Here is a 19,855-nt window from a genome sequence, read left to right as displayed (position 1 = left end):
CCTCTAATTTTTTCAGTCCCTGTAGGCTTTCAAAATTAGTCAAATCCTCTTGCTTACCACTCATCTTTGCCACAGTATTTTTTTTTGTCAATTTGATTTTGTTCTTAAATTTCCCTGCTTGGCCATGGTTGACTCATCCCTTCCTAGAGTCCTGCTTCTTAACTTGAATGTCTGAGGCATGGACAATTAATTTTAAATGTGTGCCATTATTCTTCAACCATCTTTGCAATTAAATTTTCTCAGTCCCCACCAGCCTCATTTATTTGTAAGTAGCCTTGCGTATCATCCGATCCAAAATAGTCTGAAACCTAGTTAGATCCACAACATAGCTTCTCAGAACAATTCCAAATAGTCTGAATTATTCCTCACGGCTTCCTCTGCCAATGTGGCTATGTCAATCTACAATAAGCACTGAAGTCACATAATAAAAGTACTGCCTTTGTTACACAGCCTCTGATTTATTCAGTCACAATAGCTTTTTTTAGGCAGCCTACCCGTATCTTTTTCGCTCTTTTTATTTCCACTACGCCCTCCAATTAAAGATGCTTACTCGTTACAGTCCTCATTCTATCTCATATCAACAAAGCTACCACAATACCCTTTCCCTCCTGTCTATCCTTTCCAAAGCCACATACACAGCTCAACAGAAACAAAAGTAACTGTGGGAAAAAATGGTTTATTTTAGATTTATTCAAAATGGAGTCAAATTCCAGCTGCCATTTTGGTTTGATTATTTTCAGAAATTTATTTTAACAGACAATGGAATTAAAATACCTAGTATCATCTGAGGATAGATCGAAGACTGAAGAATGAAGATCCAAGTAAATGACATGCAGCAATTAGGAATCTCTCTCCCATCACCAGAAATAAATTTGTAGTATCCACGCTGCAGTCATTTCCTCATCCAGTTCAATTTTAAATTATGTATTGCTGATGCTTTTAAAGTTTAATTAATAGTTTTGCACGGAATCAGAATCAAATGCTTTTGTCAAAAATTCCAGTGAAGCTACAACAAGATGCATTCCATGGTGGAAGAAGCAACTCACCAACCGAACGTGTTACCCTCTGGAACAGGCAAAATGAGGTGGTCAAGGGAGATGGCAGCTCAAGAGGAGTGCAGTGACAAGAGGAAGAGAGATCAGAGGAAAATCAACTGGATACCAATGAATTAAAAACAAATTTACAAATGCAATATTTACCTTGATTTTGGCAGTAGATCCACTTTTATTCCTTTTAGGATCATTTTTAAGTGCAACAGCATCTGTATCATCATTTGTGGTGGCAGTCTGTGCACGCACGGAGACTGATTAAGCAAAGTTGATAGACACGTATAAGTGGATATCAATAATTTCACACTTTAGGTAATATTACAGCAAATGAAAAACAGTTGAAAAACTGGAGTGTGTGCAAAATTTCTGTTAATCTGCTCAAATGTGGGAAGAACAAAGGTGATGACTTAAACAGCTAATTTTGAAATATTTCAAAAACAGCAAAATGTATATTGATGAAAATACACATTTGTGACATGCATGAATGAGAAAAGTAAACAAAAATCTGGAGAAGCCGTAAAAGATCTTTCTTAAATAGTGGAAGCACACAACTACCAGAGAAGGTAATAAAGTATGACACCAAGAAAATTTAGATGGTGTTGGATAAAAAGTTCAAAAACAGAATTCAATCAAAATTTAAGATCAAATTAATTTTTGTTCCGCTGCAAACTTTATTAAATTTGGGAATAAATACTGGGAGGAGACATTCCATACCTGTACTTGATGGCCGGGCTGCATTGGATTTTGAAGATGTTTTAGATGGTGCTGCCGGTTTGGCTGGCACAATAGCTTGGGCCTTCTCAAGAGCTACTACCACTTGGTCTTTTGAGGTAGGCTTAGGTAAAAAGCAACATTAAAACAAAAATGTACAGTTAAACTACTACTACAACTCTAAGAATTTTACACTGATATTCCAATTGGTTTACGTTAGTTGAATCACTTGCCAAAAACCAAATACTTGATACCAAGTAAAGATTAGTTAAGGTATTCATTAGTCAGTGAAGTGATAAGAATCAGGAATAATAAGTCTTGGGGACAATAAGTGTACACACAAAGTTCTGGTGAACTCAGATTTGCGAGACAGTGAGAATCAAGGCTGTGTGGGGGTTACTTCAAGGCCAGAAGTGGAATTTCAAACATTTAAAACCTTTTCTTATCGGCAACAAAATGAAACACATGATCAGCTAAATCTTTGGGGAAATTTAATTATGTATAGATACTAGTTCATTTCCATTTTATGAAACAAAGTCCAACAAACATAACTGCAATTCAAGTTTTAAAGAACTGAAATACCTTTAACTTGCCAGCAGCCCTGACCATTTTCTCATAGCCAAGGTGCATCATGAACATTGGCAGTGCATCTTGCGCCTTCTTTCGGACATCTCCATTTCTATCTTCCAAGCAAGAATACAGATGAGGCAAACAGAGAATGAGGTCAGACGATGCGGATCGTAGCGTTGGTAATTTATCTGCCAGCCAGCCTAATAACTAAGCAGTAAACAAAACATAAGCATTTAGTCTAGTAAATGCTTTACTGAAGGTAATGAATCAGCTTAGACTTGCCTCCTGCCTGAGGAAAGGATTTTCCTTCTTCAACTCCTCTGAAAGATCTTCACCTTCGAGCCATTCTTTCATTCCAGTTTTCTCAACCCAAGAATTCAAAGTTGCAAGAGCTGCTGCCCGAACGTTAGCCTAGGTGGAAAAATATAGTCTTGCAAGTTATGGCAAATTTGCAAGCAAAATTAAATCATATTCGTCCATCTAGGAAGCAACTGATCTTACTACCAGTATATATTTCACATTTTTTATTAACCCTCTCAGTAGCCAAGATACTCAACCAGTTGTTTGGAAAATCAACAGGAAATTAAATTCCAAGAATACTCGGTAAACATGTTGGGTTACAGGGATGGGAAAGGGAGGTGGGATGCTCTTAAGGTGGTCAGTGCTGACTCAATGGGCTGAATGGCCTGCTTCCATGCCGGAGGGATTCTATGCAGTTGGATAATGCATACAAATAAGCTGATCGAAAACTGGGTTAGGTCTAGAAGCAACACTTCAAAAGAAAACACGTTTAGTACAGATGATCATTGATTCAACGGATTTAAATTAAACTCTAATCAGAAAACTTAAATATTTCAGTTATAATAAACTGTCATTGAAGTGAACCTCAAAAAACACCATCTGATCCTATTTGCTCTCATTTTGTGTTTGTACACTATCCCTTTTTGTCCAACTCTGGGCATTATTACTCAAATAGCTCCCTACAATGCTGCAATATCTTTTCGTTTTATAAACTTACATCTCCCTGCACCAGCAATTTCTCTGCCACCAGTTTTAGCTTGAAGGTCTCTACAGTCTGCATTATTACATTCACCAGTTCACTGGTCCCAGCATAGTTCAAAACGATGCCATGCACAAGAACACCTTGCTTCTACCCTAGTACTGGTGCCTGTGCCCCAGGCACCGAAGTCTCTGGGCCATGTTTTTCACACCTTGATTTACTTATCCCATGCCAGTTTACCACTGCTCAGAGTAACTCCAAGATTACTAACTTGGAAGTACTGCTTTTAAAATTGAACTCTAACTTTCAAAATATTTCAGCAGAACTTTAGTCCTAACAAAAGGTTACTGGTATCAGTTTTGATAATTCTAGCAAGATAAAACTGTATAAAAAAAGAAATTATGCTGAAGTTGCACAAGTAACATGGTGACCAAATTTCAAACCAAGTGCTGGAGAGAGTGCAATAAGATTAATTATCACATATTTCTGTTATCAGCAGTTCACAGAATTATGGACATAGAGAACACACTGTCTACTCTAACTCCTGAGTATCAGTGGAACAACAGACCATCGACTTCTGGGAGCCACCAAGAAATAAAACCAGGAAAGAACAGGCAAGCTCTTTATCCAGAATGTGCAAGATCTACAACTTACTGCAGCCGATAGCCATAAGTAAACAACTTAGATGCTTTTTACACAAGAGGTCAGATACTCAACAATGAAGGAATAAAAGAAAGTAACCTGCTCAGTCTGATGAAGGATAGGAGACTCAAAAATCAACCAGCAGGGACTGGCTGCATCAAATGGCATTTCACTGTAAATTTTACAAAGTATACTCTCCATGCTTCAGATAGGATCTCACACCTCTTATACTTTCTATCTCCGGCATTCCCAACCACACATACATCCCGCCACTCGCTGAACCTAAACAATACCTTGTCTTCTATTGAAGGATTCCCTTCAATTCCTTCTACTTTCATTGCCAGATGATTTATGCAGCAAAAGGAGCAGGAGGTCAAATGAATTAGTTACACCAAGTAGCTCATTTCTGTGCTGTATATCCTATCCAATCAAGAATCCCTACAGTGTGGAAAGAGGCCAATTGACCCACTGAGTCTGCACTAGCCATCCAAAGGACATCCCATCCAAACCCAGCCCTCGAAACCTTTTCCCTGTAGCCCTGCACTTACCATTGCTAATTCACCAGGCCTACACATCCCTGGGCACTACGGGCAATTTAGCAAGGACCAATCCATCTAACCCTCACATTGTTGAACTATGGAAGAAAACGAGAGCACCATGCAGACACAGGGAGAATGTGCAAACTCCACACAGCCAGTCACCCAAGTCTGGAATCGAAGCCGGGTCTCTGGTGCTGAGACACAGCAGGGCTGACCAGAGCCACCATGCCACCTACCACTATCACTACCACTAACCTCCCCCAACCCCCTCCACAAGTTAATTAAGAAATTACAATTGAATTTTGAAATACTTCAACCATTTGAAGTAGAAAGGTCACAACTACTGCCAACTGAAAATTTTACCTTGCTATCACCAAGCACGGTGATAATTGGTATACCCAGGGTTTTCACATGTTGCCTAATATTAGGTCCCATTGCTGTTGCCATCTGCTGTAGGGTCACAAGAGTTTGCTGAACCTGGAGAGAATCAAAAAACAGATTCAGACCTTCTTTTAAGCTGCAGAAAAAGAGTGAACAAAATTAGGATGGTCACCACCCATTCTGAATCCTCAACAGTAAGGGTAAAGCAGCTTGAGGTTTAAATATACAGTCTGATACTCACTCAAAATATCTAAATCTCAAAATTATAATGCAGGTCAGTTTCCTCCATGGAATATGCTGGCTTAAATCTAGCCACACTCAAAAATTCAATTGCATATTGCAAGGGCTGTACAGTAATGGATTCTTGAAGAAAACTTCAAATAGTTTCATTTCAAAAACCTGCAATATTATGAAGGAATGAAAGGGTTCTGATTATTTGATGGAAAAAAAGTCAACTGGAAAATCAGGTCTTGACTAGGAAATTCCATACCAAAATCAGTCATCAAGTGATTATTCCAAGGAAGTATGGCCATTCTCAAATGGTATATCGTTCAATGTCCAAGTCGACAATAACAGTGATCATTTTTTAAAATAGCTGACTCAGCATTTGCAACTTGGATGGAATTAACATGGGCTAAGAGTGAGGAAGAATGCTAAAGAATTTGCTGCAGTAATGTGTAAGCTAAGAAGCAGTTAGCAAAGCTTCCCCATACCCTATAATTAGAGTTTCACAGCTGTGTTATGAAGTCAAGGCACTGCAAGTCTAGAGATTGTACAGGAAGGTTTTCTCAATACTTAAGCATGATCCCAACAGATAACCAACTTTCAGCTCCAAAGACACCACAAGTTGGAAATCTGAAACCAAAACGAAAACAATAAACAATCAAATTAATCCATCTTAAACACAATGGACTTACCAGAATTTTATTGGAGTCATTTAGCCGTCCTTTCAGTACTCCAGGAAGTTCACTAATATTTGGCTGAATAAGTTTTGCCTCATTCAGTATTGTATTCAATTCATCTAAACCTTCTTTCCTGATCTTCCAGTTTTTATCTCCCAGCTTTTCTAAAAGCTCTGAAGTAATCTTGTCACTATGAAATTGAAAAATAATACTTCACTTAGATGATTAGGCATTCTAACTCTTCTTTCACTGTATCGAAAAAAAAAGTGGTTCATTACAGTCCATCACATGATTAACACAAGCAGGTTCATTAAATTTAAAACGGACTTGACATTTGTAAATTGTCCAATTGGGCATACCCAGCATGGGTTCATGAAGAGTAGGTCATGTTTAACTAAAGTGGTGGAATTCTTTGAGGACATTACTTGTATGGTGAACAATGAGGAACCTGTTGATGTGGTGTATTTTGATTTCCAGAAGGCATTTGACAAGATGCCACACCAAAGGCTGCTACGTAAGTTAAAGTTCCACGGTATTACAAGTAATGTTTTGGCACGGACCGAGGATTGGTTGACCAGTAGAAAGCAAAGAGTAGGGGTAAAAGGTTACTTTTCTGGTTCACAGTTAGTGGTGTGCCTCAGGGATCAGTGTTGAGACCTCAACTGTTTATAATTTAGAGATGATGTGGAGTTGGGACTAAGTCTGGTGTCAAAATTTGCAGATGACACTAAGGTGAGTGATGGAGCAAAGTGTGCAGAAGACACTGAAAGTCTGCAGAGGGATATGGATAGTCTAAGTGAGTGGGCAAACGTCTGGCAGATGGAGTACAATATTGATAAATCCATTTTGGAAGGAATAACAGCAAAATGGGCCACGTTTTAAATGGTAAAATACTGCAGCACACTGCTGCGCAAAGGGACTAGGGTGTCCTTGTGCATGAATCGCTGAAGGTGGGATGCAGGTGCAGCAGGTGATTAAAAAGGCAAACGGAATTTTGTCTGCCATTGCTAGAGGGATGGAGTTTAAAAACAGGGAGGCTATGTTGCGGCTGTGTAGGGTCCTGGTGAGGCAAGAGCAATGGGACCTAATATTAGGCAACATGTGAAAACCCTGGGTATACCAATTATCACTGTGCTTGGTGATAGCAAGGTAAAATTTTCAGGTGACAGTAGTTGTTTTGGTCTCCTTACTTGAGAAAGGATATAACTAGCACTAGAGGGGGTGCAGAGGAGATTCACTCGGTTGATTCCAGAGTTGAGAGGGTTGGATTATGAGAGACTGAGTAGACTGGGACTACACTCATTGGAATTCAGAAAAATGAGAGGAGATCTTATAGAAACATACAAAGGTTATGAAGGGAATAGATAAGGTGGAGGCAGGGAGGTTGTTCCCGCTAGATGAAACCAGGGCTTAAGGACATTGCCTCAAAACAAAGGGAAGCAGATGTAGGACTGAGGTCAGGAGGGACTTTTTCCACAAAGGGTTGTGAATCTGTGGAATTCCCTGCCCAGTGAAGTGGTTGAAGCTACCTCGGTGAATGTGTCTTAGGCAAGGCTAGATAATTCCTTTAGGGTTCAAAAATTTAAGGGTTATGGTGAGTGGGCGGGTAAGTGGAGCTGAGTCTCAAAAAGATCAGCCATGATCTTATTAAATGGCAGGGCAGGCTCGAGGGGCCAGACAGCCTCCTCCTATGATCCCAATGTTTTAACTGCATTCTGTTTTAGCTATTATTTATAACTACCTGGATGCAAGCAGTTCTGACAAAGCCAGGACCTGCTGCTCATTCCTAACTATCTTTGTATATGGTTGTTGATGGTGAGCAAAGTTCAATTCCTGCAGTCCATCTGGTATAGCTACACCCAAAAAGGTACTGTTAGGGGAGGAGCTCTAAGAATGTTAACAGCACTTAGTTGTAGCATTTTGGAGACTTGCTGGTGATGGTACTATCATGTGCCTGTGGCCTAAGTCTTAAGGTGTTACAGGTCTCAGATTTGGAAGATATTTCTAAAGGAGCCTTGGTGAGTCACTACAGTGCATGTCTCATTTGGTACACAATACTGCCACTGTATGAGAGAGTTGTTTAAGGTGGTGCATTCAGTGCCACAGCGTTGGCTTTTCCTGGATGGGATGATCTTTGTGTAAACAAACTTAAGACCCAAGAAAAGAAATAGATCATCCCATTAAGTCTGCTCCAACATCAAATGAGAACGTGGCTGATATGATCATCTTCAATTCCATTCTTGCCTTTCCCCCAGAACCTTTGCTTCCCTTATCCATTAAAAATCTGTCCGTGTAAGCCTTGAATGTACTTGGTAACACAGCCTTCACAGCCCTCTGCAGTGAAAAATTCAACAGATTTATTACACTCTAGAGGAGATTTCCCCTCTTGCATCCTGAAAGTGTGCCCCCTTGCCAGTTGGTCTTAGCCTATCCCACAACAGGAATCAATCTTTTCACATCTACAGAGTTAAGTCCCTGAAAAATCTTGTCAATTTCTACGAGGCTGCTTCTTATTGTTCTATATTCCAATCAGTACAGGTTCAATCCACCTAAAACATCCTCATAAGACAGTCACTTTATATTTCCCCTTTGGGAAGTCAGGAAGCACGGCAACAGTCATGAAGTCCTTACCACAGATGTGCCTTTGTAGCAGGACCATCTGTATGTCTAGTCCAGTGAAAGGATTCTGGTTAACGATTAAGCCCAGGCTGTCAATGGCACTGGTTTCAAAAAAAAAAGTAGTACTATTGTTTGCAAGAATAATTAGATTTTGAGAGTTGGCTGCTGCCTGGCGCTCATGTAACATGAATATTAATTGTAGGCAGAGGAGCTGCAAATACTGACCACTGAAATCAGCAAAGAACAACTGCCACTCTTAAGTTATACTATGAGGCACAATTGATGAAGAAATTTAAGATAGTTGGGCTGAGGACACTACCCTCAGAGATCCCTGCAGCAACATCTTGAATAACAGAAGACTGAAGATCCAACAACCAACACCCATCTTTTGTGCTAGTTTTGAGTGACTAGATCCATTCTAAAAATTTATCCCATTGAGCATGTGCCCATCATGTAGTGTAGCAATACATTATGCTCAGCGCAAACACAGAACTCATCTCCAAAGACCACAGAGTGGTCACACCCAATGTGGTCATAGGTAGGTGAAGCTGCAACAAGTAAATTGTCATGGGCAAGTTAAACATGCTTGTTACTCTTGTTGGTTCCCTCAACTCCCTCCAAGTCTCACTGTTGGCAGATAGGAGATTCAGAAGCCCTCCCAATGGTGGTGTTATTGAGTTAACAGCAATGATGGGCATTGCACTCGCTACCCGCAGCTCTTCTTCCAAGTGATTGTTAAAAAGAAAAAGAGTGCTGAGTCATCAGCTGAGGGAGGGTAGGAGGCAGAAATCCATAAGAGGTCTTCATGTCTATGTGTGAATTGATGCCATGTGACTTTATGGGACCTGCAGTGACAGTATCTTAGCTTTGCGCGTTGCTATCAGTTAGACAGGTTAATCACTGAGCCAAAGACAATAATTAGTTTCACGATTTCACCTTTAGCATTTTAAGCACAATGGGGTATGTCAAAGAACAGAAGATTCAAGTTTAAAAAGAACTAACCTTATGTCAGTCCTTGGCAAAAGATCTTGAACATTTCCATTTTCTTCCTCATCCTGTTCTTCAGGGGTTTCTTCATCATCAGCATCACGTTTAACCAGTTTTCTGATGGGAGCGGGAGCTGTTTGTCCTTGCATCTATCAAGATAATGATTTACTAGATCTACTTGGGATATCTGAATAATCCAAACTTTTTTTAAAGCTCATATTTAAGATTTTAGATGCACTGAAGATGACACTATAACATATGGCAATAGGGATAATTTTAATCAAAAAACAAATCTTCAATCATAAGATGCCAAAGCTGGCATAATGGAATCAGGAGTATACAAATTGTATTAGCTAAACTATGAATTGAGTCAGACAGCAACAAACAATGGGTATTCAGTACGAGAAGATTCTACATTTCTTTTAAATAAAAATTACCTTCTCAAACTCAGCATCAATTTGAGACAGCAAAGCTGGTTTCTCATCTTCAAAAAACATTCTTAAGGGTGCTCCCACGTACAAGTACATCACCCCCAACAAAGTGATCGCTGATGTTCGGACAGCCTACAGAAGGTGTGAAAGCAGTGAGGATTCAGAAGCAATTGCTGCAACATACATAAAAATAAACAACAAAAACAGCCTCACTTACAGGGTTTGTTGCAGCCAAAGCAGTTTTCACACTACTGATGAAAGCTTTCACATTTAGCCTGCAAACAAAACAAAAGATAAATAACTGAAACGGGCAAACAAAAATCAAGTATTCCAAGAAAATTAAAGCCAACGAGTTAGAGTTTTACACAAACACTTTGTACAATTAAAGTATTCCTACTGGTGTTACTTATGAATTGTAATACTCTAATGTTTATAGCTTCTAAAATATTAGATTGAATTGGATAAGATAACAATGTGCTCTAAACTTGATCAGTGTACTCCTGATTATTCTTCAAGAATCAAATCAAACAATTAAAAGCGGCCAAAGTGAAAATCTATTCATAAGCAGGCTAAGAGATCAAATACTAACCCAGCAAATCCAAACTCCTTGATAGCAGTCGATAACCAATTTAAAACTTCTGCTTGGTTTTTCGGGTTTTTTTGTGCAAAAGCCATGGCAACAACCTGCAAAAAATTTTAAACATCAGTGTCAGGGGCTTTATTTTTTAAAAACAAACATCCCCCACACCGCTCCCCCCAAAATTAACTCATGTTTTCAAACATCGGTATTTTTACTTTCATTTTACTGATACTATGCTTCCATTAATGCACTCCTTTAAGTTCTGTTCTTCTCTCCAGTGGAGTGGGAGGAGTGGGCGTGACCTGCCTGTTTGGTGATGGAGATGGGGTAATGGAGACAACCACCATTTGCCGCCAGCCTGAGATGATCAGAAGCAGGGGTGGCTTTTGAAAGCAATCTGAGGCCCACTTCCCAAAAACCCCACCCTGAAAGCAGCAAAAACCACTTTCCTCATTGGATCCTTTGAAGATTGGACATTGGCAGATGTCTTTATGACCTGGAAGCTGACAGCTTCCAATTCGATGGCAGCTTCTGATGAGGTAGGATTTCTACTGGAGGCCTGCGACAGGTTGAGCAATTCACCAGTTAGCTTTTAATGGGCAAAATCTGCAACCTGGCAGCTCTGATGTGGGGCAGAAAGTCAGCTGCCACAAAAATACTCACCCCCACACTTTGATTCTTTCAATTCTAAACTCAGTCCATCTCTCGCTCTACAGATTCTGCCTGACCCAAATGTTTCCAGCATCTTGTGATTATTTCACTTTTTTCTGCTTTGCAGTCCTCACTAACCTGTTCAGCAGTCCATGGAAGGGAACATGCTTCGGCTATTGCAGTGAGTGCTTCTTTTGCTTTCATTCCACATTTTACATCTCCTATTTTATCAACTAGCCCATCCAGCACAACCTCAGCAGAAGTTGTGGAAAAATTCCCTTTCTGAGCAATCAATGCAACGATATGCAATTTCATTTGCATTACCTGAAGAGGAAAATTAATTTCAGTTATCAAAACAAAAAAAAATTGTTAATCATGAATGCTCACAGTAACTAATATAACACCTACAGAGAAGGAATGGTAAGTAAAGGGAACCCACATGAATTCATATGAAAGGTATCATTAAACCTCACCCATATCCATTGGCTCCAAGTACAGTTCGCCCACGTCGGTCTCTAATGGGTCCCACTCTTTCCCTGGTAAGACTATTGATATACTTCCAAAAAGCCTTTTCCTTGCTTCCATCTGCCAAGGGTATTTCATGGCCCCTCTGTGGACTCCTTAAGTAACGTCCCACTCACTATACTTTTGAAGGGCTCCCTGCTTTGGATGCGCTTTACCTAACATATATGTTTCCTTCGTAGATTTATCTACGAGTATCTACCTGCAGTCTATGTTCACCATGTCCTATCTAATGATTCAAAATCGGACTTCCCCAAACTTAGACAGCTTCTGCACTATTATTCTGTTTCTTAATCACTTTGAAACTTCAAACACTTGACAAACTTCATTCCCTAGGATTAGGTTCAGTATTGCCCCGTCTCCAGGAGAACCATGTACTGGCACCTTTCCTGGATGTAGTTTAAGAATTCCACAACACAGAATTCTTTCACAGTAAGGGGATTCCTGTTTTGGAAGAACTTTCCACAAAAGTAGGACATTCACTCAAGTCTGCCAATATGAGACAATGATTAACTGGCAGCTCAACTCCACCTGTTTCACTTCCTTTGTCCTTCCATACAAAATACCTAGCCAAAAATCAATCACCTCCAACTTAAACTAAGTTGCCTTCTTACGGAACAGAATTCCACACTTCTACCATTCTCTTTATGATCTTGTGAACAGCTTTGGTCTTTTTAAAAGAGGATCATAGAAACCTTTAATGCTGGATGGGTAAAATAAAGATAATGTACTGACCAATCGCCATGATCCGAATAAAATGGAAAATATGCTTGGTTGTGTTATCCAAGCAATGTAGGCCAAGGCACCAGGGGAATTTTACTACTCCTTTTCAACCTGTGCTGTGAAATGCTATTTTCACTGAAAGAGCAGATCGAAGGCCTGGTAACAACAGGATGGTAACTCAGTGCAATATATCATGCATTATGAAGTGTACTTCTACAACAAAGTTATTTTCTCATTTAAACTAACCAGACTTTTATTTTTCTGAAAAGAGGAAGTAATCTCAAACTCATTCAATATACAGCACACATTTCAAATAAATCATACTTGGAAATTGGTTTCCTTCCAGCCTGGTTTTTTAGCCAGCATCCGCACTAGTGCTTGACAAGGCAACTCTTTCTTATCAGCAACTTCTACTCCCTACAGAATGAAAAAAGGCATCAATTCCAAATAGCATTTCAATTACATGCATATTATATTTAACAAACTCTGCTCAAGCTATTCAGTTACAAATTGGGTTCAGAAAAATAAAGTCCAATAGCACATAGACATATATTCAGACACAGCATAATCCTTCAATGTGAAAACCCAGGAGTGCAACTCCATTTAGCAGATATTCAGGATACATGAAGGTGGGGTAAGGCAGGAAAGAGAACGGCATAATTCCAACATGTATTTGAACTACCATTGTTATAAGTTTATACTTGTGAATGAAGTTTTCAATCTATGCAAAATTGGTGAAGGAGATAACGAAGCCACTTCGGAGAACGCAAAATGAAGTGCAAATTGGTAAAAGGCAGATGATACATAAACACAAAAAACTGATTACATCTGCAGAGAGAATATTTGAAACAACAAGAAAATTGAAACATTAGAAAGCCAGGTGATCATAGTCAAATTGTTAGTGCTCTAAAATCAAACGACACTGAGCATCAATTCTAGTTCTACTCATACAAACATAAATGGAGATACTTTAATATGCTTCAATATTTCAGTACAGTAGATGCCAAGGCTGTTTTCTAGAACATGTGGCTTACGCAATAATTAAATATCACAGGTTGGGCTTTGAGCTTCCAAAAAGTAACAAGAGGTATAGACTAAAATGCTTAAAAGAAACATGTGCCAGGAAAGTTGTGTCAAACCAAATAATTACCGCAATGACTAACAATAACCATGTTGAAATAAAGAGATAAAGATTTCAGCCAATAAGAAACAAATTTATCATATCTGCTAGATTTTCAACAAAAATTAAGAGATGGACTGAACTGGCATATCATGGAACAAGGATGCGTGTGTTTCCTTCCTCCCGCTCTCTCCCCAATCCCCCTTTACTTCTAAAAGGGAATTGGTCCTAAATTGGTCTTTCACCTCTGGAAATGTTTGGTTAGTTAGTTTCTACAACCCAGGGGATCTTTCCACAAAGGACTCAAGGGTAGCATTTGCAAAACACAAATTGGTGAACAGCAGCTCTGGCACACCAGCATGAAAAACTAAGACTGACAACAGTGCAGACAATATTGGCAGCACTCGCAGTTTGATTTCTCACATTTGAGTGAGAAATCCTGGTTGAAGTTTGTGTAACATTATTCAAGCCTGTTAAACACAACACAATTACCTTCTGGAACTCCTCCATGCTAGCTAACCTTTCCTTCCAGTTACTACTGTCAAGTTGCTGCAGGCAGGACGCTGGGAGAACTGATGCAGCTCTCTCTTCACAAACTTCAAGCTGTTTTAAAAAAAGAGACTTCATCAATAAAATGCCATACACAAAAAATTCTCAATGTCTGTTTAAGTTCTAGAAACAAAGCAGCAATGGATTTACTGACATCGACACAAATTAGTAGCCCTTGTATAAAGATATGAAAAATTTTAAATTCTATGCACTGTCAAAAGGTTCTTATTATGTTTGGGAATTATGGGAAACCAACAGTTGCTGCTCACTTCCAACTGTACTTGAAGTGCTGATGAACCAGCTTTCTGAATTGCTTCAATCCATGCACTGCAAGTATAGCTGACACAAAGTGACACAAACTTTGCTGTAGTATTTGTCTCAACTTAGTGGCTTGCTATGCCATTTCAGTGGACAGTTTGGAGTCAAAACACATTGCTGAGAGTCACAAATAGGGCAGATGCCAAATTTTTTACCATGAATAAAAGCATTAGTGAATCAAACTAGCTTTTATTGGAAAAGAAATCTGAAATTAAATCAAATTGATTAATTCATTCCAAATTTTAGCTCCACCAGCTGCAAAGTGGAAATTGAACTCATACCCGCAAAGCAGTAAAATTAAAATAATATGCTGTGAATGCTGGATATCTGAAACAAGCAGAAAAGGCTGGAGAAACTCAGTCGGTCAGGCAGGGTCTGTGGAGAGAAAAACATTAACAGTTGAAGTCTGGTATGACTTCAAGCCAGTTCTCCGTTCAGAGATATTTTTGGATCTGTTGAATTTCTCCAGCATTTTCTGTGCTTATTTCTGCAAAGAACTAGCCTGGGTTTCAAGGTTACTAGTGCCATTGTCACTATGCCACTGTACCCCACCTCGAATATTTAACTGTTTCCAACTTACGGAAATCCAAAATAACAAATTGCTCGAAATACTGCCTTCCACAACACTTCTCGTTCCTATAGCTTTTCTTCCTTTTTGTTTCATTCAAAAAAGTGTTTATCACAGGCACTCCCAAGTTCAAATGAATGGGTCGCTTTCTCAACAGATGCCACTGAGTATTTCTGGCAACTATTTCAGTCATTATTTTTGGACACATTTCTGCAGGCCATCACAAAAACTTAAGTTGTGTGTACTGGCCAAGACCTGATATTTAAAATAAAGACAAATTAGCCCTGGAACCTCCTATCATTTCCTAGCAGATTTCTGGGGAGAGTTCTTGTCCTTTTGCAAGAAGCCTCCTAAAAAGATTTTGAACAAACTGTCAAGAAAAGACAACTCCAAAAGCTATTTCTGGCTGTTGTTAGAATAGTCAGATAATGTGATTCCTGACCCCAACAGAGGGACAATAAATTAACCCAGTGAAACAGAATTTCTCATTCCTTTTGCTGAAATATATTTTGGATGCAGACTAGCACCCTGTTATCAAAAGGGCTAGTCCAGACAGGTCTGAGAGAAACATCATGATATTTAGGGGACAGAAACCAAATAATGCCTTAGCTTCTAGTTTTGCATGCACACATTCACAGGTAGAGAATATGTGAACATAGAAACACTGCAACACTCCAAGGCATAACATCAGTGGCACTCGCAAAGAGAAAACAGAAATACTTGTACAGCTCCTGGGCTGGCGTATTTCCGACAGCTGGAGAACTTAATTGGGTCTTGGAGTTCCACTGCTTTTAATAAAGTTACTCACTCAGACCAAAGCTGCTTTGGCAGTCAAACACTGAATCAGCTTTGCTGCTTTACTCATCTCTAGCTACTTCCCAAAATTAAAGGAATAACTTGTAGCCAAATCTTACCAAGATCGGTTTCACTTAGCAGTTTTTTAAAAAATCTCTAGGTGAGACTAGCAAGGCCAACTGCCTATTCCTAAATGCCCTTCTGAAGGAGATAGTAAGACACTTTTCTGAGCACAACTGATTGTCCTCTAAAATGATTGAGCAAGCCAGTTAGGGATCAACCACATTGTTGAGCGTCTGGGGTCACATAGGCGAGACCCACTAAGGATGGCAGATTTCCTACCCCCGCGCCCCCCAAAAAAGAGAAAGGGTCGCTATGAACTACATAGCTCTTTTAGGCAAACAGGAATGGAAGAGGCCATTCAGCCCCTTCTGGCTGTTATATCATTCAATGAGATGTCTGTTCTGCAGCCTAGCTCCAGATCCCTGCCTTTGGCCCATATTCCTTACAGTTTTGTGAAGCAAAGATGTTATCTATTTTAATGATTTCCCAGGAACCTTTACTGTTTAAGGTTATTCCAGATATACTAAACTGAATGCAAATTCCTATCGGTCTTTGACAGATCTAAATTCAAGTCTCTGGACCACAGCCAACTGCCATGTTACTGTACACCAATTAAGTTATCAATCTCATTTAGCTTTCCACATAAATTTAAAAAATAATCACCTACAAATTGTAAATACAATCTAAAAAGACAGCAGTATTTTAAGTATAAACTTAAGTTAATACTTACACTAAGTTCAGGCTCCACTTCTTTGACCTCCATTGCCTTTTTCCCTTTTCCACCTGGAGCAGAAGCAGGTCCTGGTCCTTTTAATTTTTTAGTTAGTCCAACCTGTAGAACAGTGTTACTTTTGAATAACTACAGTCCTTCCTAATTCCTATATTCATAAATATAGAAATACTGAACTTTATGCTATGCTACCACATTATTAGACGACAGAGATACAGCAAGTTCACTAAATAGCTTGAATAAATTTCATGTCACTGTTTGTGATGGTGATTTATCACAACCTAAGGTCATTTTCAAATGAATGACTGTATGCCAAACTAAATGGACACGATTTTTATGATATGAAACGCAAACACTAAATTTAAACATTATTGCATTCAATGGCAGAGAAAGCACCCTGCAAGAACACAAAGCCTAGTACAAGTTACAAGACATCATGATCATAGGTGCAAATATATTAATTATACAATTGGCATAACGAGTAAACATTCATATTTTAAACTCCATCTTACCTTGTTTGAAGGTTTCTTTGGAGGCCCAGCAGTTTTTGTTGCAGGAGCATCAACTTTGTCACCAGAGTTTGAAGATGGTACAACTTTTACTTGTGGAGCAGGCTTTACTGCTTTTGTGCAAGTAGCACTTTTATTCCCATGGATCAGTTCTACCTTGTCTGAACATTCTTTAATCTGAGGTGACAGTAATTTCGTTTTCACCATTTGATAGCGTAATCATGCAAAAGACTGTTTTTAGCACAAATCAAATGCAGATTTAAACCATAAAAACTCAAATTTATAATTGCAAGAGTAAATGAGTTAAGCATTCACCATTTGCACACTGCCTCTGCTCCCACCCATCAAGTCTGCACTGGCATTCAACTATACAGTGGTGAGTGGAGTTCCACAGGGCTCTGTCCTTGGGCCTCTACTGTTTGTAATTTTTATTAATGACTTGGACGAGGGAATTGAAGGATGGGTCAGCAAGTTTGCAGACGACACAAAGGTCGGAGGTGTCGTTGACAGTGTAGAGGGCTGTTGTAGGCTGCAGCGGGACATTGACAGGATGCAGAGATGGGCTGAGAGGTGGCAGATGGAGTTCAACCTGGATAAATGCGAGGTGATGCATTTTGGAAGGTCGAATTTGAAAGCTGAGTACAGGATTAAGGATAGGATTCTTGGCAGCGTGGAAGAACAGAGGGATCTTGGTGTGCAGATACATAGATCCCTTAAAATGGCCACCCAAGTGGACAGGGTTGTTAAGAAAGCATATGGTGTTTTGGCTTTCATTAACAGGGGGATTGAGTTTAAGAGTCGTGAGATCTTGTTGCAGCTCTATAAAACTTTGGTTAGACCGCACTTGGAATACTGCGTCCAGTTCTGGGCGCCCTATTATAGGAAAGATGTGGATGCTTTGGAGAGGGTTCAGAGGAGGTTTACCAGGATGCTGCCTGGACTGGAGGGCTTATCTTATGAAGAGAGGTTGACTGAGCTCGGTCTCTTTTCATTGGAGAGAAGGAGGAGGAGAGGGGACCTAATTGAGGTATACAAGATAATGAGAGGCATAGATAGAGTTGATAGCCAGAGACTATTTCCCAGGGCAGAAATGGCTAGCACGAGGGGTCATAGTTTTAAGCTGGTTGGTGGAAAGTATAGAGGGGATGTCAGAGGCAGGTTCTTTACGCAGAGAGTTGAGAGAGCATGGAATGCGTTGCCAGCAGCAGTTGTGGAAGCAAGGTCATTGGGGTCATTTAAGAGACTGCTGGACATGTATATGGTCACAGAAATTTGAGGGTGCATACATGAGGATCAATGGTCGGCACAACATTGTGGGCTGAAGGGCCTGTTCTGTGCTGTACTGTTCTATGTTCTATGTTCTATGTTCTATACCATGGGGTGTTATGTATCGCACATTAATTTAGTACTGTTTATCTTAATCCAAGACCTTTACGTAACAAAAATCCAATTCTCAGTTTTGCTTTCTATTGCCCCAGCATTGACAATCTCCTAGAAGTGACAAGAACAAGAGCAGAAGTGGTCCAGATGTCCTCTATTTTTTGTATGGGCCAGTGTTTTTTGATCTCCCTCCTCAATGACATTAAGATGAAGTTGAGAGTTCTCCAAAGGACCTTTTTTTAAAAAAAAACCCCTTAGAATTAGTTTAGTATCTACCCTACCAAACCTCTAATTTGTACTTCAATCCTCAGAAACAAAGAAATGAATCAACCAATCTAAGTCATACTAGATATATTTCTCGTGCGCCAATTTTACTTAAAGGCTCCACGCATTATTCAAAAGCCTTCTAAAACTCCAAATACATCATACACTGTCTATGCTATGTGCAAAATTTTTTTAAAAAATCACTAAACTGAACAGATTTGTAAAATAAATCCGTGGTAATGGTCTAATTTTTCTATTCTTTAAAATGTTCAGTTATAACATCGTACATAACAAATGCTAATAGTTTTCACGACTATTGACATCAAGCTAACAGATAGTAATTTCCACTCTCCCACTTTCGAAATAAAAGTTTACATTTGCTTATTTCCAACACAAAATCCAAAAATCACTAGACCCTTCACTGGGTTGAGGAGTGGCAGGTGGAGTTTAATTTAGATAAATGTGAGGTGCTGCATTTTGGAAAAGGCAAATCAGGGCAGGAATTACACATTTAACGGTAGGATGCTGGGGAATGTTCCTGAACAAAAAGTGCAGGCTCACAGTTCCATAGATAGGATAGTGAAGGCAGCGTTTAGTATGCTTGCCTTGATTAGCAAATGTTGCGGCTGTACAGGACTTTGGTCGGGCCACTTTAGGAGCGTTACGTGCACTTCTGGTCTCCATCCAATAGGAAGAATGTTATGAAACTAAGAAGTGTTCAGAAAAGATTTACCAGGATGTTGCCAGGGTTGGAGTGTTTGAGCTACAGGGAGGCTGAATAGGCTGGCACCATTTTCACTAAAGCATTGGAGGCTGAGGTGTGACCTTCAAGGTTTATAAAATGAGGGGCATGGATAGGGTAAATAAGCCAGGTCCGTTCCCTTGGTGGCGGAGGGTCCAAAACTAGAAGGCTTAGGTTTAAGATGAGGAGGAAAAGATTTAAAACAAGAGACCTAAGGGGCAACTTTTTCTAGAGGGTGAGAGATAATGGGAACTGCAGATGCTGGAGATTCCAAGATAATAAAATGTGAGGCTGGATGAACACAGCAGGCCAAGCAGCATCTCAGGAGCACAAAAGCTGACGTTTCGGGCCTAGACCCTTCATCAGAGAGGGGGATGGGGGGAGGGAACTGGAATAAATAGGGAGAGAGGGGGAGGCGGACCGAAGATGGAGAGTAAAGAAGATAGGTGGAGAGGGTGTAGGTGGGGAGGTAGGGAGGGGATAGGTCAGTCCAGGGAAGACGGACAGGTC

General features: G+C 39.7%; 1 protein-coding gene across 4 annotated transcripts in view; it reads right to left on the bottom strand.

The window, feature by feature from the left end:
- Positions 1-19,855, bottom strand: part of ckap5 (cytoskeleton associated protein 5) — a 108,292-nt gene that overhangs the window by 49,931 nt on the left and 38,506 nt on the right. For all 4 annotated transcript variants that reach the window (XM_048545281.2, XM_048545280.2, XM_048545282.2 and 1 more), the window contains 15 exons: positions 16,963-17,136; positions 16,451-16,552; positions 13,920-14,030; positions 12,632-12,724; positions 11,201-11,386; positions 10,421-10,515; positions 10,049-10,106; positions 9,838-9,963; positions 9,416-9,549; positions 5,810-5,984; positions 4,875-4,988; positions 2,613-2,741; positions 2,343-2,537; positions 1,764-1,884; positions 1,200-1,303 (listed from right to left, as the gene is read on the bottom strand). In XM_048545281.2, the coding sequence (XP_048401238.1) occupies positions 1,200-1,303; positions 1,764-1,884; positions 2,343-2,537; positions 2,613-2,741; positions 4,875-4,988; positions 5,810-5,984; positions 9,416-9,549; positions 9,838-9,963; positions 10,049-10,106; positions 10,421-10,515; positions 11,201-11,386; positions 12,632-12,724; positions 13,920-14,030; positions 16,451-16,552; positions 16,963-17,136 (1,917 nt within the window). The remainder of the gene's footprint in view (positions 1-1,199; positions 1,304-1,763; positions 1,885-2,342; positions 2,538-2,612; positions 2,742-4,874; positions 4,989-5,809; positions 5,985-9,415; positions 9,550-9,837; positions 9,964-10,048; positions 10,107-10,420; positions 10,516-11,200; positions 11,387-12,631; positions 12,725-13,919; positions 14,031-16,450; positions 16,553-16,962; positions 17,137-19,855) is intronic.

Source organism: Stegostoma tigrinum, chromosome 17 (genome assembly GCF_030684315.1).
Source record: "Stegostoma tigrinum isolate sSteTig4 chromosome 17, sSteTig4.hap1, whole genome shotgun sequence".
Lineage (NCBI taxonomy): Eukaryota > Metazoa > Chordata > Chondrichthyes > Orectolobiformes > Stegostomatidae > Stegostoma > Stegostoma tigrinum.
The sequence above is the reverse complement of the archived record's forward strand: the minus strand, read 5'-3'. Positions and strand labels throughout refer to the sequence as shown.